This window comes from Coffea arabica, chromosome 10c (genome assembly GCF_036785885.1).
Source record: "Coffea arabica cultivar ET-39 chromosome 10c, Coffea Arabica ET-39 HiFi, whole genome shotgun sequence".
NCBI classification, from domain to species: Eukaryota; Viridiplantae; Streptophyta; class Magnoliopsida; order Gentianales; family Rubiaceae; genus Coffea; species Coffea arabica.
The window spans coordinates 50,023,603-50,041,523 of NC_092329.1; the positions used below are offsets into that span (position 1 = coordinate 50,023,603).

Genomic DNA, 17,921 nt, shown 5'->3' on the forward strand with positions numbered 1-17,921 from the left:
TCTTCTTGTTCTTATGCTGTTAAAAGTTACTCTGGGAGCATCAAAACCTTTGGCTTATCGGAGCATGTCACGGGGTTACGGCTAAGAATGCAAAGGAACTGGTCGGTGGTTGATAACTTAATTTAATATTTAATAAATTTGACCTATTTGATAGTTTAATTTAATATTTAATAAATTGATCCTATTTGATAATTAGGCGTTGTTTGATAATTTAATTTAATATTTAATAAAAAAAAATTTCCATGTTTAAAATTGTCCGTTTCTAATTCAGCACTTAATAAATTGAAATTTATTAAGTTTACAATTTTTAGTCACGTAGTATCTACAATTATCATAAACAATAAATGTCTTCTTGAATGAGAAATACAAGTAGACGTCACAAAATCTGAAAATATCTCCTCAAAGTTAAACTATTTCTTTCATTTTTTTTTAAATTTTTGGCTATAGCATATTTGATGATGTAATATGCGTGAAATACAAAAGATAAGATAATTGAAAAAGCAAAGAAGCGATGAGATAGATAGACAGCTAGGGAATAAGGACAAAATGAATCCAGCAGGAACACATAGCTTAAATCGTCGTGTTGGCTATAGCAGTCTTGGATAGTCAATCGGCAGCGGGCAAGGGAGGAATGCCCCACTTGAGATCTTCAGTGACATGTTTTCTATGTCAATTCAATGTCACCTATAATATTGTATCAAGTGTCTTGTTATTATTTACACTTTAATTTTCTAATAATTCAATTTGATTTGGTTTAACACAAATGTAATAATTCATCAGCTTCTTCATGGTAATTAACCAACCAGCGTACTGGAGCAAGCTAGCTAGTTTTACTTAAAGGTCTGTTTGGATTGTGAATTATTAGAGATATTTTTACTGTAGCACTTTTTGTGATGTGATGTATGTGAGATAAAAAGGTAATTGGAAAGGTAAAAAGGTGCATTGGAAATTATAATGATGATGTAAGCAAATAAATTTTGAGAAATAAAGCCCAATCCAAACAAAGCCTTAATGATCAAGACTGCTTTGTTAATATTTGTATGAAAGAGAATCTCCGGCCGGCCATGGAACAAGGACGCAAGGATGAAGATGACGCACATTGACTATTCAATTACAATTAGTACGTACGTGGAAGATGATAATACTACTTATACTATTCTTAAAAAATAGTAGTGTAATTCTTCTCACCAAGAATTTTCAAAACAAGCCGCCCGCTGACACTTGTGGAATAATAAAAAATAATGATGTAATATTAACTTATGGTCAAATACTTGTCGTGTTGGTATAAGTTAAGATCTTGCGTGGCATTTCAAATGCTATCATCTTCCACGACCGCTAATGCCATGAATGATTTTTTATAATCAGAGTTTGCGGATCGGTTCGTAGCATTTTTATAAGATGTTGTTTAATAATTCAGTTCGACACTTAAATTTAATAGATTCAGATTTTAACATATTCAGATCTTTTGATAATAAAAAATTAAACATCTGAATTAATAAAGTGACACTGAATTTTCTAGACAAAACTCGCTCTCAAAATTAAATAATAAATTATTCATTTATCACTGAATGTGATATATATATATATATATTTAAATATTTTAAATTTAATATTTAACAACATAATAATTTAATGAATTCAGACTTCAATTTTATATGTCGAACGCACCTAATGGTCAGCATCCAATCCAACTGCTCGGTTTGTTTTTGCAGCCTGGCCAATGCAACCACATCACTTGCTACTTTTGTTTTGCCCATAGTAATACTTTTTAGCTTCTTCAGACATCATTTAAAAAGCAGGCTTGGGCTGGAAAGTGGGTGTGGGCTAGATTGCCTTATTCACCATAAACAGGCAAGAAACAGAAGTCAGAAAATATATATAGATCATCCAACACAAGAGGACTCCTCGTGCTCCTCCTCCTCTGCAGCTGCTAAGTAAAGTAACCCAATTTCTGTACAGGGGAAAAAAAATATTAGGGATAATTTCAGAAACCTCCCCTGAGGTTTCTGACACTTTCACTGGCACCCCCTGAGGTTCTTAAAATTACACTGACCTCCCTTGCTTTTAAATTGGACCCCTTTGCTGACATCATGAAGGCCAAAATTACAAATATATCCTATGAAGTTGGGGTTTATTACTACCCTTTAGTTGAAGAAAAAGGCATTTAAAGTGATTAATTAAGCTTAACAACAATAACACAAACTTGATGGCTAATACATGAATTAAAGCTAGATTAGGGAGTAAGGCACCATTTTTGTGCCATTCTTGTGCATGTTGTGAATATATAAATGTGTTTAAGTAATATTCAAAAAGTGTTCCAGTAATTTCTTACGAAAAAAGCTAGTAGGTTATCTATTTAACATAAATTAAATATTTTTTAAAAAAGAAATATTCCATAAAGTACTAATTCTTTATGGCTTTTCTCTATTACATGAATCAAGTACCAGGTTTTATGAACATTTTATTCTAAATTATTTAATTTATGTTAAATACATAAATATTTGCAAATAAAATTCAAAAGCCGTTACACAAAATTTTTACGAAAGGAAACTAGCATGTTTTGTATTTAATATAAATGAAATATTTGAAAATAAAAAAAATTGTCCATAATATACTAGTTCTTTACAAGTTTTTTCTATTATATGAATAAAGTACTAGCTATTTATGAGTATTTTACTTCCAAATAAAAACGCAATTTTCAAATACGTTATTTTAATTTTCGTAAATTTGTTCAAGTATGAAAAATTGGTTAAATAGCACATTAAATACAAAACCTGTTAGTTTCTCGTAAAGAACTGGTACGTTATGGGCAATTTCTTTTTTTTTTTTTTATAAATTAAATTGACATATTTAATTTATGTTAAATACAAAACATACTAGCTTTCCTTTGACCGCTATTTAACTATTTTTTCCTATAAAGAGCTGGTATGTTTCCCATAAAGAGCTGATACAAAACATACTACAAAACCTGTCAGTTTCCCATAAATAACTAGTATGTTATGCGCTATTTCTTTTTTTTTTTTTTAAACTTTCACATATTTAATTTATGTTAAATACAAAACATACTAGTTTTCCTTTGGCCGCTATTTAACCAATTTTTCCTATAAAGAGCTGGTATGTTTCCCATAAAAAGCCGGTACAATACATACTACAAAACCTGTCAATTTCCCATAAAGAGCTGGTATGTTATGCGCTATTTCTTTTCTTTTTTTTTTAACTTTCACATATTTAATTTATGTTAAATACATAAATTTAACATTCAGAAATTAGCGCCAAATTACTTCTTCTATTGCCGCCTAGGAGTAATAATTTTTTAATCACCTTCATTAGATATTAAATTTCTGTTATTCTAGTTAAATGTAATTACCAACCAGCAGATACATTTGTCAATTAGTTAACGTAAGTAAAATTTAAAAGGTGATATACTAATATTTTTACGAAAGGAAAACTAATAGGTTTTGTATTTAACATAAATTAAATACGTGAAAGTAAAAAAAAAAGGTAATTGCCCATAATATATCCGTTTTGTATAGGTTTCCTCTATTACGAGTTTCTTCCATTTAATTAGTTTAATTAGTTATTTATTTTATGTTAAATAGATAATCTACTAGTTGACTTAAAATTTATGAAAATCGGCATTTTTCCTGGCACATCTGGTGCTTACAATTTTTTGTATTGCACTTATAACCCTCAACTTTAGTAATCATTCTAATAATTTATTTTTCTTTCAATCTTCTACTAATACAAGGACCAAAGGGGCATCCATGGAATAAAAATACCTTCTCACACATGAAAATAATATTGTAATCAGATTTGGACGGCATTGTTACCAAAAACTCAAAAGTAAGGGAGGTCAGTGAAATTTTGAGAACCTCAGGGGATGCCAGTGAAAGTGTCAGAAACCTCAAGGGAGGTTTCTGAAATTATCCCAAAATATTAAAAAAAAATATATAGAAGACACAGAAGAAGAAGAAGAAGAAGAGGAAGAAGCAGCTGCTAAGTCCTCCGGCTGCGTCCTACCATATCTCCCCGGTGGCTGACAGATTCTTTTCACAACACAATTCTTCACGCTACCCATAAATAACAAACCCCTTCACAAAACTCAGAAGGAGGGAATAAAAAATAAAAGCGAAATAATACAAAAAATAAGGAAAGGAGCTGTAAGAAGAAATCTCCAAAGCAGCCAAATTCCGTAAGCCAAGATCCCCACCACCCTTATCACTGCCCACCAGTCACCGAACCCTCTCCAAACTCCGAAGGTAAAAGCCGATAACCCTCTCCACATCTCTCTCCATTGGTCTGCGGTAGCCCATGAATGTTCGTAAGTTTATTTATTTATTTTGTTCGTTCTCTAAAATTGCTCTTTAGAAGAGAAGTTCTCAACTTAATGCATCGTTCCTTCCTGTGGGATTATCGAAAGATGGATTTACAATTAATTCTTGGTGCCTTTTTTTTTTTATATTCTTCAATTAATCTTTTGTGCCTTCTGTTAAACTGGAATTAGTTGCTATACCCATTGACGATGGGATGCTTCTGACAAATTACAAAAAAAAAAAAAAAAAAAGGCCAACAGCCGAGTAGTGAGCCCGCCGCAATGATAAAAAAATATTTATGTACTATATGTCTTTGAATTGGATACAAGAATTAGAAACTATCCCCCAAATAGTCTCACCCCACTTTCTTGTTGTTTATATGTAGCTTGTTAATATTGCAAAGATCCCCACTTTCGTTTGGATTTCTATTTTTTTCTTGTTTATGTGTGTGTGAATATGTTAATGTACAGATACAATTTAGATATACTAGCTGGATACCTTGTTTATAACTCACGTTCTTCGGTTCTTGTAATTTATCTGCGTATTGGATTTTGTATAACATGTTGTCGCAGTTTGGTATCCTTATTTATGAAATTATTGTCTGCCAGTTAATCCAGAAATAATGGATGGTATGAAAGTGGAGTCGAATCAAGATGTTGCACCTGTTCCTCCTCCCTCACACACTGCCTGAAGAAGTTGGTAAGAGACTCGTTTGCCTTTCCATCAATGCCAAGTTTCTGTATAAACCAATCTTCTGTCGGAATTCCCTTTTATTCCCTGCCCGCTTTTTCTCTCTTTTTTTCCCCCACTGTTCTCCTTTCACTGGCCAAAAAGGGGGTATTGACCTTGTCTGATGCAAAATGTAAAAAAAAAAATATGTGTTTCCGTGGCAGAAAGGAAAGCCAGGGTGGATGCTGTCTGGCAGCAGATGAATAAAGGACCGTCTGGGAAGGCTCTCAAATCCACCTTAAAAAACCAGAGTTCAAGTATTAACAAAATTTCTCCAAAGCCTTCTTCACAGGTCTCATCCGATCTGAGGATCCTCTATATCTATATATATATATATATATATATATATATATATATATATATGTATATATATTTAAAAATTATATAGCATAACCCTTGGGAGCCAGATACAGTTATTTTGCTTTTGGTATTCCAGAATTGGATGAAAGTCCTTGGATTGGCACCAAAGAAGACATCATCAGCTGTGGAAGGTGCACCAGGGAAGCGTCCCATTGTAGCTCAAAATGGTAGTAGTGACGATGCAAAAAAGCTTGCTGCTGCCGCTCTCTCAGCAGTTAAAGATGCCGCAGCTGCAGCAGCTTTGGGCCGAGGGAAAATGGAGGTACGCTCATTATTTTGTTCACAATGCTTTACTGGGTGGAGTTTTCTGTCTTTAAGGATTCTTGCTATGTGTGCGGGGAAAATGTTATGCTTTGCTCGTGTTTATCTACACTGATTACAACTAATTGACCGAGCTCTGTACCCTCATGATGGGTGTCATTGATCATCTTTTCTAAGATTTTTCCTGATTACTGTATACTGTAAACTGAATCTGGGTAGTGCTGCTTTTTGGCTAAATTCTGGTTGAAGATTTAGCTCTATTGCTGTGATGAATTGGAGAAATTAAAAGGTTTGTTCATGTAAAACCTGCATGAGTTAGCACATTTCTGGGTTTCAGTTATCCTGGACTGGAGTGGACTGAATTGGCTCCTTAATAGAGTAGCTGTATTGTCAGAGTTATGGTTCTTCTGTCAAATTCTTGGCTTATGTACTGCCATTCTTTATGAAGACTCCGTCGCATCTGCAGGTTACTGAATTGCGAGACTTTGCTGGTGAAGAGATTGAATTCAAGAAACTCGTTGATACCAGCTCAAAAGAAGCATTTGATAAAGGCAAAGCCTCAACTGGCCCAGCTTCTGCTGTTGATGCTGTTCTTGAACAAATAAAAAAGAAGCAAAAGCTCAGTGTGCTTGACAAGACAAAGAAAGATTGGGGAGAGTTCAAGGAAGAAAATAAAGGATTGGAAGAAGAGCTTGAAACGTACAAAAAGAGCTCGAATCAGTATTTGGATAAGGTATCTTTCTTGCAACGTACTGATTACCGGGAATTTGAGCGGGAGAGAGATGCTCGACTTGCCATGCAGGCCAAGAGGAAGGCAGATATGCGAGAGGACTTTTGATAGCCTGAAATTCCTTCGGAGTGGGTGGACCCAAAGGTTAGATTGAAATCAGAGTTGAGGATGCCGGAAAAGGCTATTTATTTCCTGCTTATAAGAGCTGACACCGAGACGGCCTTTGATGATTATTGCACTATCAGAGTTCTGTGTTTTTCTGGGAAGTGATGGACCCTGTGTACCATGCCATTGTATACAAGGCAAATAGGTTTCTTGTCTTTGATCCACTGAACCTTAATTTACTGATAAGTGTGTTATGGATCAAAGAACCTAGGCCTGGTTTAGTTTTCCAAATTTGGCCTTGCTCTTTATGATGTATCATGTACTGCCAGTTTAGGCCTGTTGTAGTGTAAGCGAAACAATATTTGTTTCCCATAAAGACAGAAGCCAAGTTTTAATAATGATGGGTTCAGGATGCCTTGCAACATCTTCTTCTTCTTCTTCTTCTTTTTTTTTGGGTACTTTGAGTTGTCATGGTGTTCCCCCGCTTTTCAATTGGTTTGTGGAGGCATCTTCAACCGGGTGAGAAGCAGAAGTCCTACAAGGCAACTGTCTTATTTGAGAATGATTTGCAATCATCTTCAAAGCATTCTTCCATGAACCGTTTTTGTCAACATACACTAGTTAGTACATGTGAACTCTTAGTGCCAGAAAATTTTCTGCAATTTCGCCTGTGATTACTCATTAAACAATTGCCAGTTTCTTCTTAATTTGCTATGCAACAAATCGGTGCTCAGAATTTTATGATCCCGCGTCAAATATAATTATGGACCAAAATCTCAAAAATAGAGTGCATGAAAACAGTAAAATGATATAATTGTCTCTCTGGTCCGCTTGGAAAGTGAGAATCTATTCCACTAATTAAGCCTCTTGCCCTTAGTTACATGCTGACTTCCTGACAATTTGTTCCTTATCATTATTCATGGATGCTGGGACAACGAAAAAAAAAAATTGGATTTTGAGAAGCAGTGAACTTTTGATGAGAGACATTGAATCCATCCACAGACACACAGGTTTGGACAAAATAATGCCAGTTCCCAACCTAACCAGGGGGGAACTCTCGCAATAAATAACTAAATAAACAAATAAATGTGGAGAGGAACAAGGATTTCCTCAAGGCATGAGGTGTCATAATTAATATATACACTCTTTAGAAAAAATTAGGTGGTGCTTTATATGGATTACAACGACAGAAGGATAATGGTAATGCTGCAGCTCAGTAGTAGAAGAAACCAGGAAGAACCTAATGACCAAAATTTCCCGGAATTCTGCGACCTATACATGCTCAACGCCATATCTACAAACAGCCTCACAAGTGCAAAGAACCCAAAAGTTAAGCATACAAGAAAAATAACAATACCCTTGTTCTCCATATGTACTTGATTCCTCCGGACTTTTTCCACCTCCAACCTGCAATCACATGCACACTTAGAATCAAATCCAAAAACGGCACGTATAAAAGAGTAGTAGAACATTTATTGACAGTCCACAGACAGAAGTCTGAGAAGTTGAGCACAACACCACCGACAGAGAGTGAAGAAGAAGGCATACAGATGATTCAGTTCCCAATGCTTACGACTAAACCATTCAAATCTCTCACTCTCTGTCCTGAATCATTGTTATTAGAATGTCAGAAACAAAGAAAACATAGTTCAGCAACTGATTTTCTCCGACCAAGTCTAACACCCATAGAACTTTGATGCAAATTTACTACACAATCATGTTATAGAATGAGAAACCTACTGCATGACAAAGACAACTAACCACAGAACCATGGAAGTGCAAACAAAATACCCACTCTGAAGGAAAGAAAGCCACCTGAGGACAGCATTACTTCTGACTATATCATCCAGCTGCATGGAAACAAAAGATTTCCAAGCCACAAGATCATTGACCTCTTTACTCTGCAAGATTTATGAATGTCAATATCTGCCAACAATTAAAATCACGCATAAAGAGAAGAAAGAATTTAAAAAAAAAAAAAAAAAAAAACCAACCATAGCCTCTTTGCTGTCCTGCAAACTCCTTATGTCTGATTTTATGTTCTCCAGAAGTACATTTTTTTCTCCCATTTCTCTATCAAATTCTCTAAAGATCTTGTTGTATCTGAAATTGAGCTCCTCAAGATATCTCTCTAGAACTGATAAATTCAAATCCAGTGTGCGTACTTTTTGCATAAGAATCTTGAGAACACTGTCCCCGGGCATCCTGTTAACCTGATGCTGACGAATTTCTTCAACAGGATCTGGAACATCAATTGTTGTTACCACTCATTTCGTGTCAGAGTGCCCAACAGCAAGTTCAGGTTCCACTTCACTATCAATGTTATGATAACTGTCACCTTCAGCTGGTACTGGACGATGGGGCATATGCGTCTCTCGGCTAAGTGATTCATCAGACACAATCACCTTATCTTGAACAGATATTAGATCCTCAAGCATCCTCTCAACAGCATCCATGCCATACACTTCGAAAACACTGAGCGTACAGTAAAACTCTGAACCATAATGACTGAGCAAATTCAATTTTAGGTATCTAACCCATTTTGGCTCTGGAAGAACAAAACTGTGAGCATGCTTTGTGTTTCCAGCAGTAAAATTTCCGAGTTTAGTCCATGTATCAGTTGGATAAACTTGACTTCCTAGCAACTCAAATTCTTTTAAATTGGATGAGTGATGCTCAAAATTTGCTATTTCAACTGTGTCAACCAATGTTTCTTCTGAGAGTTCGATTACAACAAATTTTTCCTCAGCAGAGCATGGATTTCGAAGGTACTTGTCCTTGTCTTTGCTTAAGATATTAGAAGCACCATAGGCATCCTTGTTGGATGCTAAGACCTTAGCTCCTTTTGATGAGGAAGCATAGTTGTGCTCGGCCCCTCCAGGCTCAACTCTATGTTTAATGCTCCCAGCATGGCTGCTCATGTATCTACTCCTGGAACTGATTGCTCTGTTTTTGAATTCATCAAGTCCTAAAGGTACTGCAAGAGAAAATCTATCTGATATTGAATCTTCTCTTACTGAAGTTGTGGCAAGATCTGATTTTCCACCCAACCCTTGCTCCTGAAAACGTGAATCTGGACTCGCATCATTCGACAAATCTTCTAATTTACCATTTACATTTTCAGTTCCAGCTGCTTCTGAACATGAAGCCTCAGTAGAGTCCACAGAAGGAGTTTCCGTTAACGAACTCCTGCCATCAGGTGAAGCAGAACTTTGCCCCACATCAGGTTCTCTTTTGTCACCATCCCAGATTCTTACACTAACAGGAAAATCTGTGGATCCATCTACACCCACCAAAAGGAACAAGTTAAATACAACGAGTAAAGAGATTAGAGGTAGCAGCTAGTAAAGCGAGCAGGCAAAAACCATATAACTGGAAACAGTGATCTGAGGGACCAGAACTTAAGCACCCAAGCTCATAGGCAAGTGCAATTTTCATACAAACCAATTTATGCTATCTCAATTTTGTTACAGGATATTCCTCCTCTTTAAAACATGGATTCCCTAGCTTTGTACTTGTGTTGCGTCTGTTTAGGTTACTAGAATCTCTTTGACTCACTCAAACCAGAAAACAAGATGGTTCATTTTATTTAAGGAGGGGAGAGCAGTATGAAAGAAATTGTTGATGAACACAGGAAAGAGGGATGAACCAACGTCTCCCAACAATTTATTCAGGCATTAACAAGAACTCTAACACACGATGCAACAATAGTACATCACTTTTACCCGGGAATTGCCGCCCCTTAATATAAAGGAAAAGGATTAGTCTACTGATGCAATTGAATGTTTTTTCACACAGGCTAATCACTGCAAACTCAAAAACAGGCAAATAACTAGGAGACAAGGTCTAAGGAACAAGATTGATCATGAATCATGAAAATGGAGATCACCATGGCTGTGTCAAAATTCTATAACCAGAGCCATGGTGATAAACCACCGAGATTACATATTCTTGAGAGCCCTACAACTGCTCTCCCTTGGAAATTGATAGAAAAACTTTCCCTTGATTGAATGAAAAAGAAAGAGAGAGAAGAAATTTTTAAACAGAAAGTCTGATCATAACTAACCTTTATAATTATCACTTTGCCCAAACCATATGTTCAAAAAGAACACGAGTCCCCAGAGAACAACTACGGCAGAAACAGAAACAGAAACAGAAACCTTGCACAAGTGATTCCTCCCACAAATAGCCCTTTCCAAAGCTCTTCGTTGTAGAAGAGCTCTACGTGATCTCTGCATTGCACATCAATCTTATCTGCTGCAGATTACGAATATAAAGCTACAGATGCAATACCACCTACACAAGAAAGAAAAGATCTTTCCCTTAATTCCATAATGCAAATACATTTGTCAACTCTAATAGAAGCAAAAGCACCTGTATTTACTAAGCTTAATGTCCAGATCACATGAGTCACTTTGCCATCATAGCTGATAGAAAAGAGCAACGTCAACCAATTAAAAAGTCAAACAAAAGGCAGCCTTTAAGTAACAGATACTATGCATCCATACAACTAACTAGTTAAGATGACTCCAACAAAGTGAAAAGACGTTACATCAACTACTTATAAGTATCAATCAGAACTGCCTGTGTTAAACCCTCCAATTCCACCAAGCAGTCAAACGCTAAACATGTAGTCTAATTGTGAAATTGAATAAAAAAGAGCATCAATGGCCAGGTAAGAGAAGCAAGAACGCGTAAGATCGCGCATGCCAAATAAATCATGGAGCTTTGATTTCACAAGAATTATTCTTTAACATATTAATGTAACAGATGAAATGCTATCTATACACTGTAAAGCACATGATCGTTGCAGTAGTAAAAGAAATGAACTTTTATACTCTCAACATGATTGAATATGCAGAAGCACATTACTCAGGTAAGAAAACCATATGGATTCATCTTGGCTTGAGGCTAAAGAACAACGTTGATGTAAAAGCCAACGGTTTGTGTCTGAGAAAGTGAAAGAACAAAAAATAAAAGAGAAAGTGGAAATCAAAAGGGGGGAACATAACCGTAGGAGTGAAGTCAAGTATAGTCACGCTTTACATACAAGAAAGAAACGAAATTTCACCAGATGCTGATGGCAGAGTTTCGCAACAACTCAAACGACCACAAATTCAAAACAATTGAATGCACCAGAATTTAAATGAGCAGAAAAATCCCAGATCTTATCAGACCTCTCAATTCTCTTCCAGAACTGAATGAGAAACGGAAACTAATCGATCAGCACACCAGACGGCATGAAGCAGAGATCTTTATCTGGTGTGATTAGCTAGAAGAAAAAAGAGTAAATTTCTTGAAGAAATCCAATTCGGTAATTGGATCAATAAAAAATAAGCATTCCCAATAAAGAGCGAACATTGGAAAGTGGAACTCATTGGTCCAAGAAGAGCAAATTGATAAGAAGTATAATCACCTGAATTGTCGGTGAAACAAAGGGGGCGTCAAAATCCCAGGAATTTGGAGGGGCAAAGCCTTAGCTTAAGCTCATAGAAATCCTACCACTAGTCCCGCAGTAATCGTGTTAAAAAAAAAAATTCTATCTTTCGCATTTATACCACCATCCGCTGGTAATGGTTTAATCTTATTCTTCTTCTCTTCTTTGTTTAATCTTAACCTGGAAGGGAAAAGAGTGTATAACGGTTTTGTGTGCTGGCCAGCGCCGATTGTCCCTTCTTCTGTGCATTTTTTTAAACTCTAGTCTAGTGGGATCTCTCTCTCTCTCTCTCGGATGATTCTTGAAGGGAGACTGTTTTGAAAAAGAATTGAATAGTGAATAAAAGTTTTACCCCCCGCCCCCCAAAATCGGTTGAAAGCCTCGCCACGCAAGTGCAATAAAATGGGAAGTATACAGCCAGTGAAAGTAGCAGTAGTAGCAGTGCTTTTCCTAAATGCTGGCCAAAAAAGGAGAAAAAAAAAAGAGAGAAAAACAATAATGATAGATCTAGGAAGGTACTCTATATTTTTGCCCAGAAAAAGGTCCCAACAATAGATGGTGGATTGAATTTTAGTTATGGAAGTAATGGCAATTTTTGCAGAGGAAACGGACAGAGGAGCCGCTGCTGTCCAAGCCTGGAAAGGAGCAAATTTTCTACCACTCTGCCGCTGGTCGTACACAATTGTGGTCCGTCGCAAAACAAACAAATGCCCTCATTACATTTTGCAAAACGTTTCTTCATACTGCTAAAACCCATGAATTTAGTTCCATTTATTGGCAGAGCAAGCAAATCGTTCGCTGCTAGGTTTTGTTTTATCATATGAAAAGAAAGAATTCCGAAAAGAAAGGCAAAAGACAAAAGCCACCTGAAATCCCGCCATGTTCTCAAGTCAAGAAGGCCCATGAGAGACGCATTAGCTGTATTATGAAAGTATTACCCCGACGAGAATACCAAAGTGGTAAAGAAGAAATGGTACTTACTAACAAGAAGGATTTTCAGTGCTTAAATAAAATTTGGAAAAAAAAGGGTCTAGTATTTCGAGGAGTGCAGGGGCAGCATAAAAAGGTTAAGAAGAATTTTTTTTTTTGATTGATAAAACGCACCTGTCCGATGGTCGGAGGTGGTGGCAAGGGTTGACGTGTTGGCTGCCACGTGGAGCATGGTGAGTGGATGATCCGACGTGGTCAATAAAAATGGAAGTTTAACTGGCGGTGTAAACTGTAAAGATTCACGTGTTGGCTTTTGTGGGTCGGCCGGCAGACGTCGCACTCCACGATGACGGCAGACACAGCTGAGTCATAAAAAAATCTGATCCAATTCAGCAAATTCAAATGCGTGTTGTTGCATCCTCCTGTTGGAAGCTGAGCTGGATCCTGCAAGTCAACGTGGGGAGCTGGGGGAGCAATTTCTAAGTACCAAAAAAAAAAAAAAGAAAAGAAAAATCATGCAGATGCAGGCAGTACGTAATATTCTGGAATTAACCAGGGGAGGGCATCTTGATGCTGTTCCGTAGATCCCATTTGATGCATTAAGGAAAAACATATAGTAATATGCTTCCTTCTGTTAGAAAAGATCCGTCTACTCTCTTCCTCCATAACATAGCAGTAGTAGATTAGACTGTTGTTGACATTAGATGTTTCCAAAGTCAACGCAGTACAATTCAATTTTTTTTTTTTTGGGAAAATATCATATAATAGCATTGTGGATAAGTTATTTAACTTGATTGAATTGCCTGCCTTTTCTTGAACGGCATATCATGAATTCTTGACGCATGCCTATGGACAGATGATCGTCTTGGTATTTAGTGGATAATGTGCAGAAAATGGTGTTAGAGTTCAGTGGATAGTTTATAAACAGTTCTATGCAGAATTACCTATTCCAAACTCTTGTTTCTCTTTTCTAAGTTTTCTTTTCTTCTCTTCCCCCGCGGGGGGGGGGGGGAGTCATTCAGATAGAGAGCGACAAAACAATGAGTTTCAGAAAACGGACATTCTTGCTACTGCTGAACTTGAAACTTGAGTTGTTGAATCTCAGAAGCAATTTAGTTGGTAGTACTACTTAGTACCAATGACTGTTGCACCAAAATCCAAATAAACAAACACCAAAAAGACGGCCAAACTCTGCGATGCAAAACAATCAATCAACAAATATGTTACATAAGAGTTGCGCAGTTCAGTTTGAAAAGTAATGGTGGAAACTAGGGAGCTCCTGCAATCGCCTTAGGGATTCTTAGGAAATGGTGGAAATCTAGGAAAGTCGCGAAAATCAGGTCCGCTAGCGAACCCCTTGGCGACTATTGTGGCAACAATAATGAACCCTATCAGTAGGGCAGCGACGAAACAACAGTACAAAATGAAACCAATTGGTTTGAACGTTGCAAAAACCTCCCTCCAGGCTATATCTCGACCGCGGACCAAAGAAGCCCAGGCTTTAATAGACGAGGGGAGTCTGCAAATACTACAAATTGGACCAACCAAGTGCTTTCTGAAAGCTCCAGGAGTTCTGCTCCCAAATGCGTGGAGACTGAAGAGCTGTTTAGCTTGGTTGTAGGACAATCCGTACACCTTATACGTACCATCAGCTCCATATTTAGACTCCAACTCTTCATCTCTTGCTGTTATGACAATTCTACTCCCGCCACCAAACCAGTTGCGTTTTCCTGCCAAGGCCTCCAACTGGTTTGCATGGTCCACAGCATCAAGAACCATCAGGGTCCTCAGGTGTCGAAACCGGCGTGCCATCATACTCAGCCCTTCGCTCGTGCTTCTTATCTTGACGTTTCTTAGCTTGAGCATCTCGGAGAGGAGGATTTCTTGTAAATAATCCACTCCGTGTTTCTTGGAAATTTGGCCAACATCATCCAGAAAACAAGCAGCTTCATACTTATCAGAAAATCTGTCAAAAAGACCTCTGGCAATAGTTGTCTTGCCTATTCCCGCCTTCCCGTGGATTCCCACCCTGCGGACTTCGGGACTTCTCAAATCCATCAACGAAATGACTTCCTCCATATGAGATCCTACTCCCACCAGATTGTGTTCGCCAGGTGGTAGTTCAAACTGGCGCAACTGACTATGCAGGTCTTGAACAAATTTCTCGATGAACTCATCGCTGTTGATTGATCAAAATGTCCAAGCACGACATTAAGTATTAGTTATTTTGTCTAAGAACTGTCCTTCACTACAAAATCATTTTTCTCAATCTATAACAAGCTGAAACCAGAAAGTAAGGGCAACCATGAAGCTAGCTGGTAGTACTTACTCATCTGCGAAATTACAAGAGTGTCAGCCTGATATGCCGGCTGCTTGAGACAAAGCTTCCTTCCACTTCTGCACCTTCTCCGGGCTATGGTCTCTGTCGTGTTTCGCAAATGCATCGGCGAAGCTATTCCTCTGCTTGCGTACGTCTGACGGATCGGCGTCGTAGAATATTGGCAACACAGATTGTCCAATGGTCTCATGACATTCGGTGATCTTTACAAGTTCCTCCAAGCACCACGTCGAGGATGCATAGCCCTTGGAGAATATTACGATTGAAAACAATGATTCTTGGATTGCTTGCAAGAGTTCGGGTGAAATCGACTTGCCCTTCTCCAATCTCTGATCATCTTTGTAAGTATAGATGCCTTTACTGCAAAGGGCTCGGAAGAGATGGGCTACAAAAGTTCTGCGAGTATCTTCGCCTCTGAAACTTAGAAAGACGTCATAGGTCCATGTTGTCGAAGAAGAAGACGATGATGATGAGATGTCAATCCACCTATTATCATGATGATTTGAGGCGCTAGAGACCACCAGTGCAATCTCGCTCTCTCTATCGTTTACTGCATCCATGGTCTATCAGGTCTAAATGAATAACAAACTATTGATACTAATAAGAGTGCAGCAGGAATATTCCGTCGATAATCTCTTTGCCCGAAAGCCAATTTAATACTAATTAGTATCCTCAATTTATTAGTCAATACACAACTTCCTTCCCTTCTAACGGCTGGAGAACAGGAACAAGAGAAGGTAGCATAATACTGGTAGTACACGTCAACGAAGAAAGACGACGGAAACTGCCATTGAGGTGCATTCAACAACCTGAGCAGCTGCTAAGGGGGCCTCTATGCAAGTATATATATTAAGAAGAATCAACCCACTCCGCCTCTGGCTTTGCTAAGATGACGCGCACAATTGGTTGCATTTACCATTTAGGGGTCCGTTTGATTAGGAGTAAATGTTTTCCTTGGGAAAATATTTTCTATGGAAGTGCTTTTTCAGGAAAATTATTTCTTTTTCATCATTTTCAGGTATTTGGTTAGCCTATCGAAAATATTTCCCAACTTCATTTTCTGGTGTTTGTTTAACATATCATAATATTTTCCAACTTTGGAATATTGTCTTGCTTTCCTCTACCTTTACTTTACAAATTCTAACCACATATTCCTTCTTATAGAGAATTGAAAAATTCATTCCATTGTTTAGCTTTAATAAAAAAATCTTAGGAAATTGTATATATGAATAAAAAATTTTCCTTATGCAACAAATAAATTGCTTGTGATCCATTGTCAATCACACGCCATGCCATTGTGATATAAATTTTGTATTTTCCTCTTTCCTTTCTAGTTTCTTATTTTATTCCCAAGAAAATATCTTAAAATGAAATTGTGATCCGATTAATAATCATCAATTGAAATTTGTGACACGTGGCATCATACAAAACATTAAAACTAGTTTTTGATACATTTTAAAACCTTCACCCAGAAATATGCAATTACAAACTCAAAACAAAAATTTTCGTTGAAATGGAATTTCTATTAGGAAGGATAAAAGAGAGAAGAAAGAGAAAAAAAAATAAAAGAAAGGAAAACAATTTCATCTTATGATATTTTCTTGAGAATAAAATGAGAAACTAGAAAGGAAAGAGGAAAACCCAAAATTAAAAGAACTGAAAGACTAAAAAATTGTATTTTAGGAAAGTGATTTGAATATTTTTTTAATCATTTAAGGAGAAGATAGATCTCTGCAATTTCTCTTTTTTAATTTCAATCATTAACGTGAAAATTTTTATGGGAAAGAGAAAGAATCACATATATATATATATATATAATAAAATCGTATTCTCATTCTTATCCCTTAATGTTTTCTCTTTCTTACGTGGCTTAACAAGACGTCAAGTAATTTCCTACGTGGCTTGCTTCTTTTTTGTTTAGATTAATATTAATTTTTATTTCCTATAAGAATTCTTAATATTATAGGATTCTTATTTCCTATCCAAAGTTATGTACTTTAAACAAATTAAATCAAGATAAACTTACTTTTAATGTTCTTATCAATATCTCTTTATAGCCTTATCAATTATTATTTCTTATGCCTACACTTCCATTCCTCTTGATTATCAGGTACATCTTCTTTCAATACATATATATTTTTTAAAAAGGCATGTTGATCTTCAATTGTAAAAGTTTAGTAACATATCTTGAATTTTGTTTTTTTTGTTTTATTTTCTGTTTGTTTTGTATGAAGATATATAATTTAAACAAGTACTTTGATCGTTAATTTTGTAGGATTCTTGCTAACATGTTTGTTAATTGATTTTTGTGATCATATGCTAAGATGCTTGTTAATTTGCCTTTAGGAAAAACAATCAAAAACAAAAGGCACCGAAAAGTAATGCTATTTCTATTATATATATCTGCAAATTCATTAGTTAATTAAAAGACTCTGGCCGTTTACTTAATTAATTCACTTGAGAATGGTTTCACAAGGTTTTTTTAAAAAGTATCTAACCTTATGTCTTACCAACATAGTTTAAATAGAAGAGAGGTTAGGAACCTAATCACTTAAACAACATGAACTTCCGGCAACTATTGGCTATATACACTTATAGTCTATGCTTCATAAATAGCGCCATGAAAGTGCTTTGCAGAATATATCAATTCCTTGCTCCCATAATCAAGAAGTTTAGAAACAAATTCTATCCACATTCATAATATTAGCTACCACTATC

At 36.5% G+C, this 17,921-nt stretch overlaps 1 protein-coding gene and 2 pseudogenes across 3 annotated transcripts; 1 reads left to right on the forward strand and 2 right to left on the reverse strand.

Annotated features, from left to right (window-relative positions):
• Positions 1–3,963: 3,963 nt before the first annotated feature.
• On the forward strand, positions 3,964–6,922 carry LOC113715048 (uncharacterized). 3 transcript variants are annotated; one of them, XM_072068310.1, is made up of 5 exons: positions 3,964–4,321; positions 4,922–5,012; positions 5,207–5,334; positions 5,479–5,664; positions 6,130–6,922. In XM_072068310.1, exons 2-5 carry the CDS (start codon positions 4,967–4,969, stop codon positions 6,499–6,501), a joined length of 732 nt encoding a protein of 243 aa, XP_071924411.1. In that variant the 5' UTR covers positions 3,964–4,321; positions 4,922–4,966; the 3' UTR covers positions 6,502–6,922. The 3 variants fall into 3 exon arrangements, with proteins under 3 accessions (XP_071924411.1, XP_071924412.1, XP_071924410.1); XM_072068311.1 differs by having other exon boundaries at positions 3,964–4,317; XM_072068309.1 differs by having other exon boundaries at positions 3,964–4,259.
• Positions 6,923–7,603: 681 nt separating this feature from the next.
• Positions 7,604–12,688, reverse strand: LOC113714552 (SUN domain-containing protein 4-like; annotated as a pseudogene).
• A 1,374-nt stretch (positions 12,689–14,062) lies between these two features.
• LOC113714188 (disease resistance protein Roq1-like) lies at positions 14,063–16,677 on the reverse strand (annotated as a pseudogene).
• Positions 16,678–17,921: the final 1,244 nt, after the last annotated feature.

What these genes read in the sequence shown, in the direction of transcription:
- LOC113715048 (XM_072068310.1), top strand. Translation starts at nt 4,967, where the DNA reads ATGTTGCACCTGTTCCTCCTCCCTCACACACTGCCTGAAGAAGTTG. An exon ending in CACACTGCCTGAAGAAGTTG is followed by an intron (nt 5,013 to 5,206) that starts GTAAGAGACTCG and finishes TTTCCGTGGCAG; the next exon opens with AAAGGAAAGCCAGGGTGGAT. An exon ending in CTCCAAAGCCTTCTTCACAG is followed by an intron (nt 5,335 to 5,478) that starts GTCTCATCCGAT and finishes TTGGTATTCCAG; the next exon opens with AATTGGATGAAAGTCCTTGG.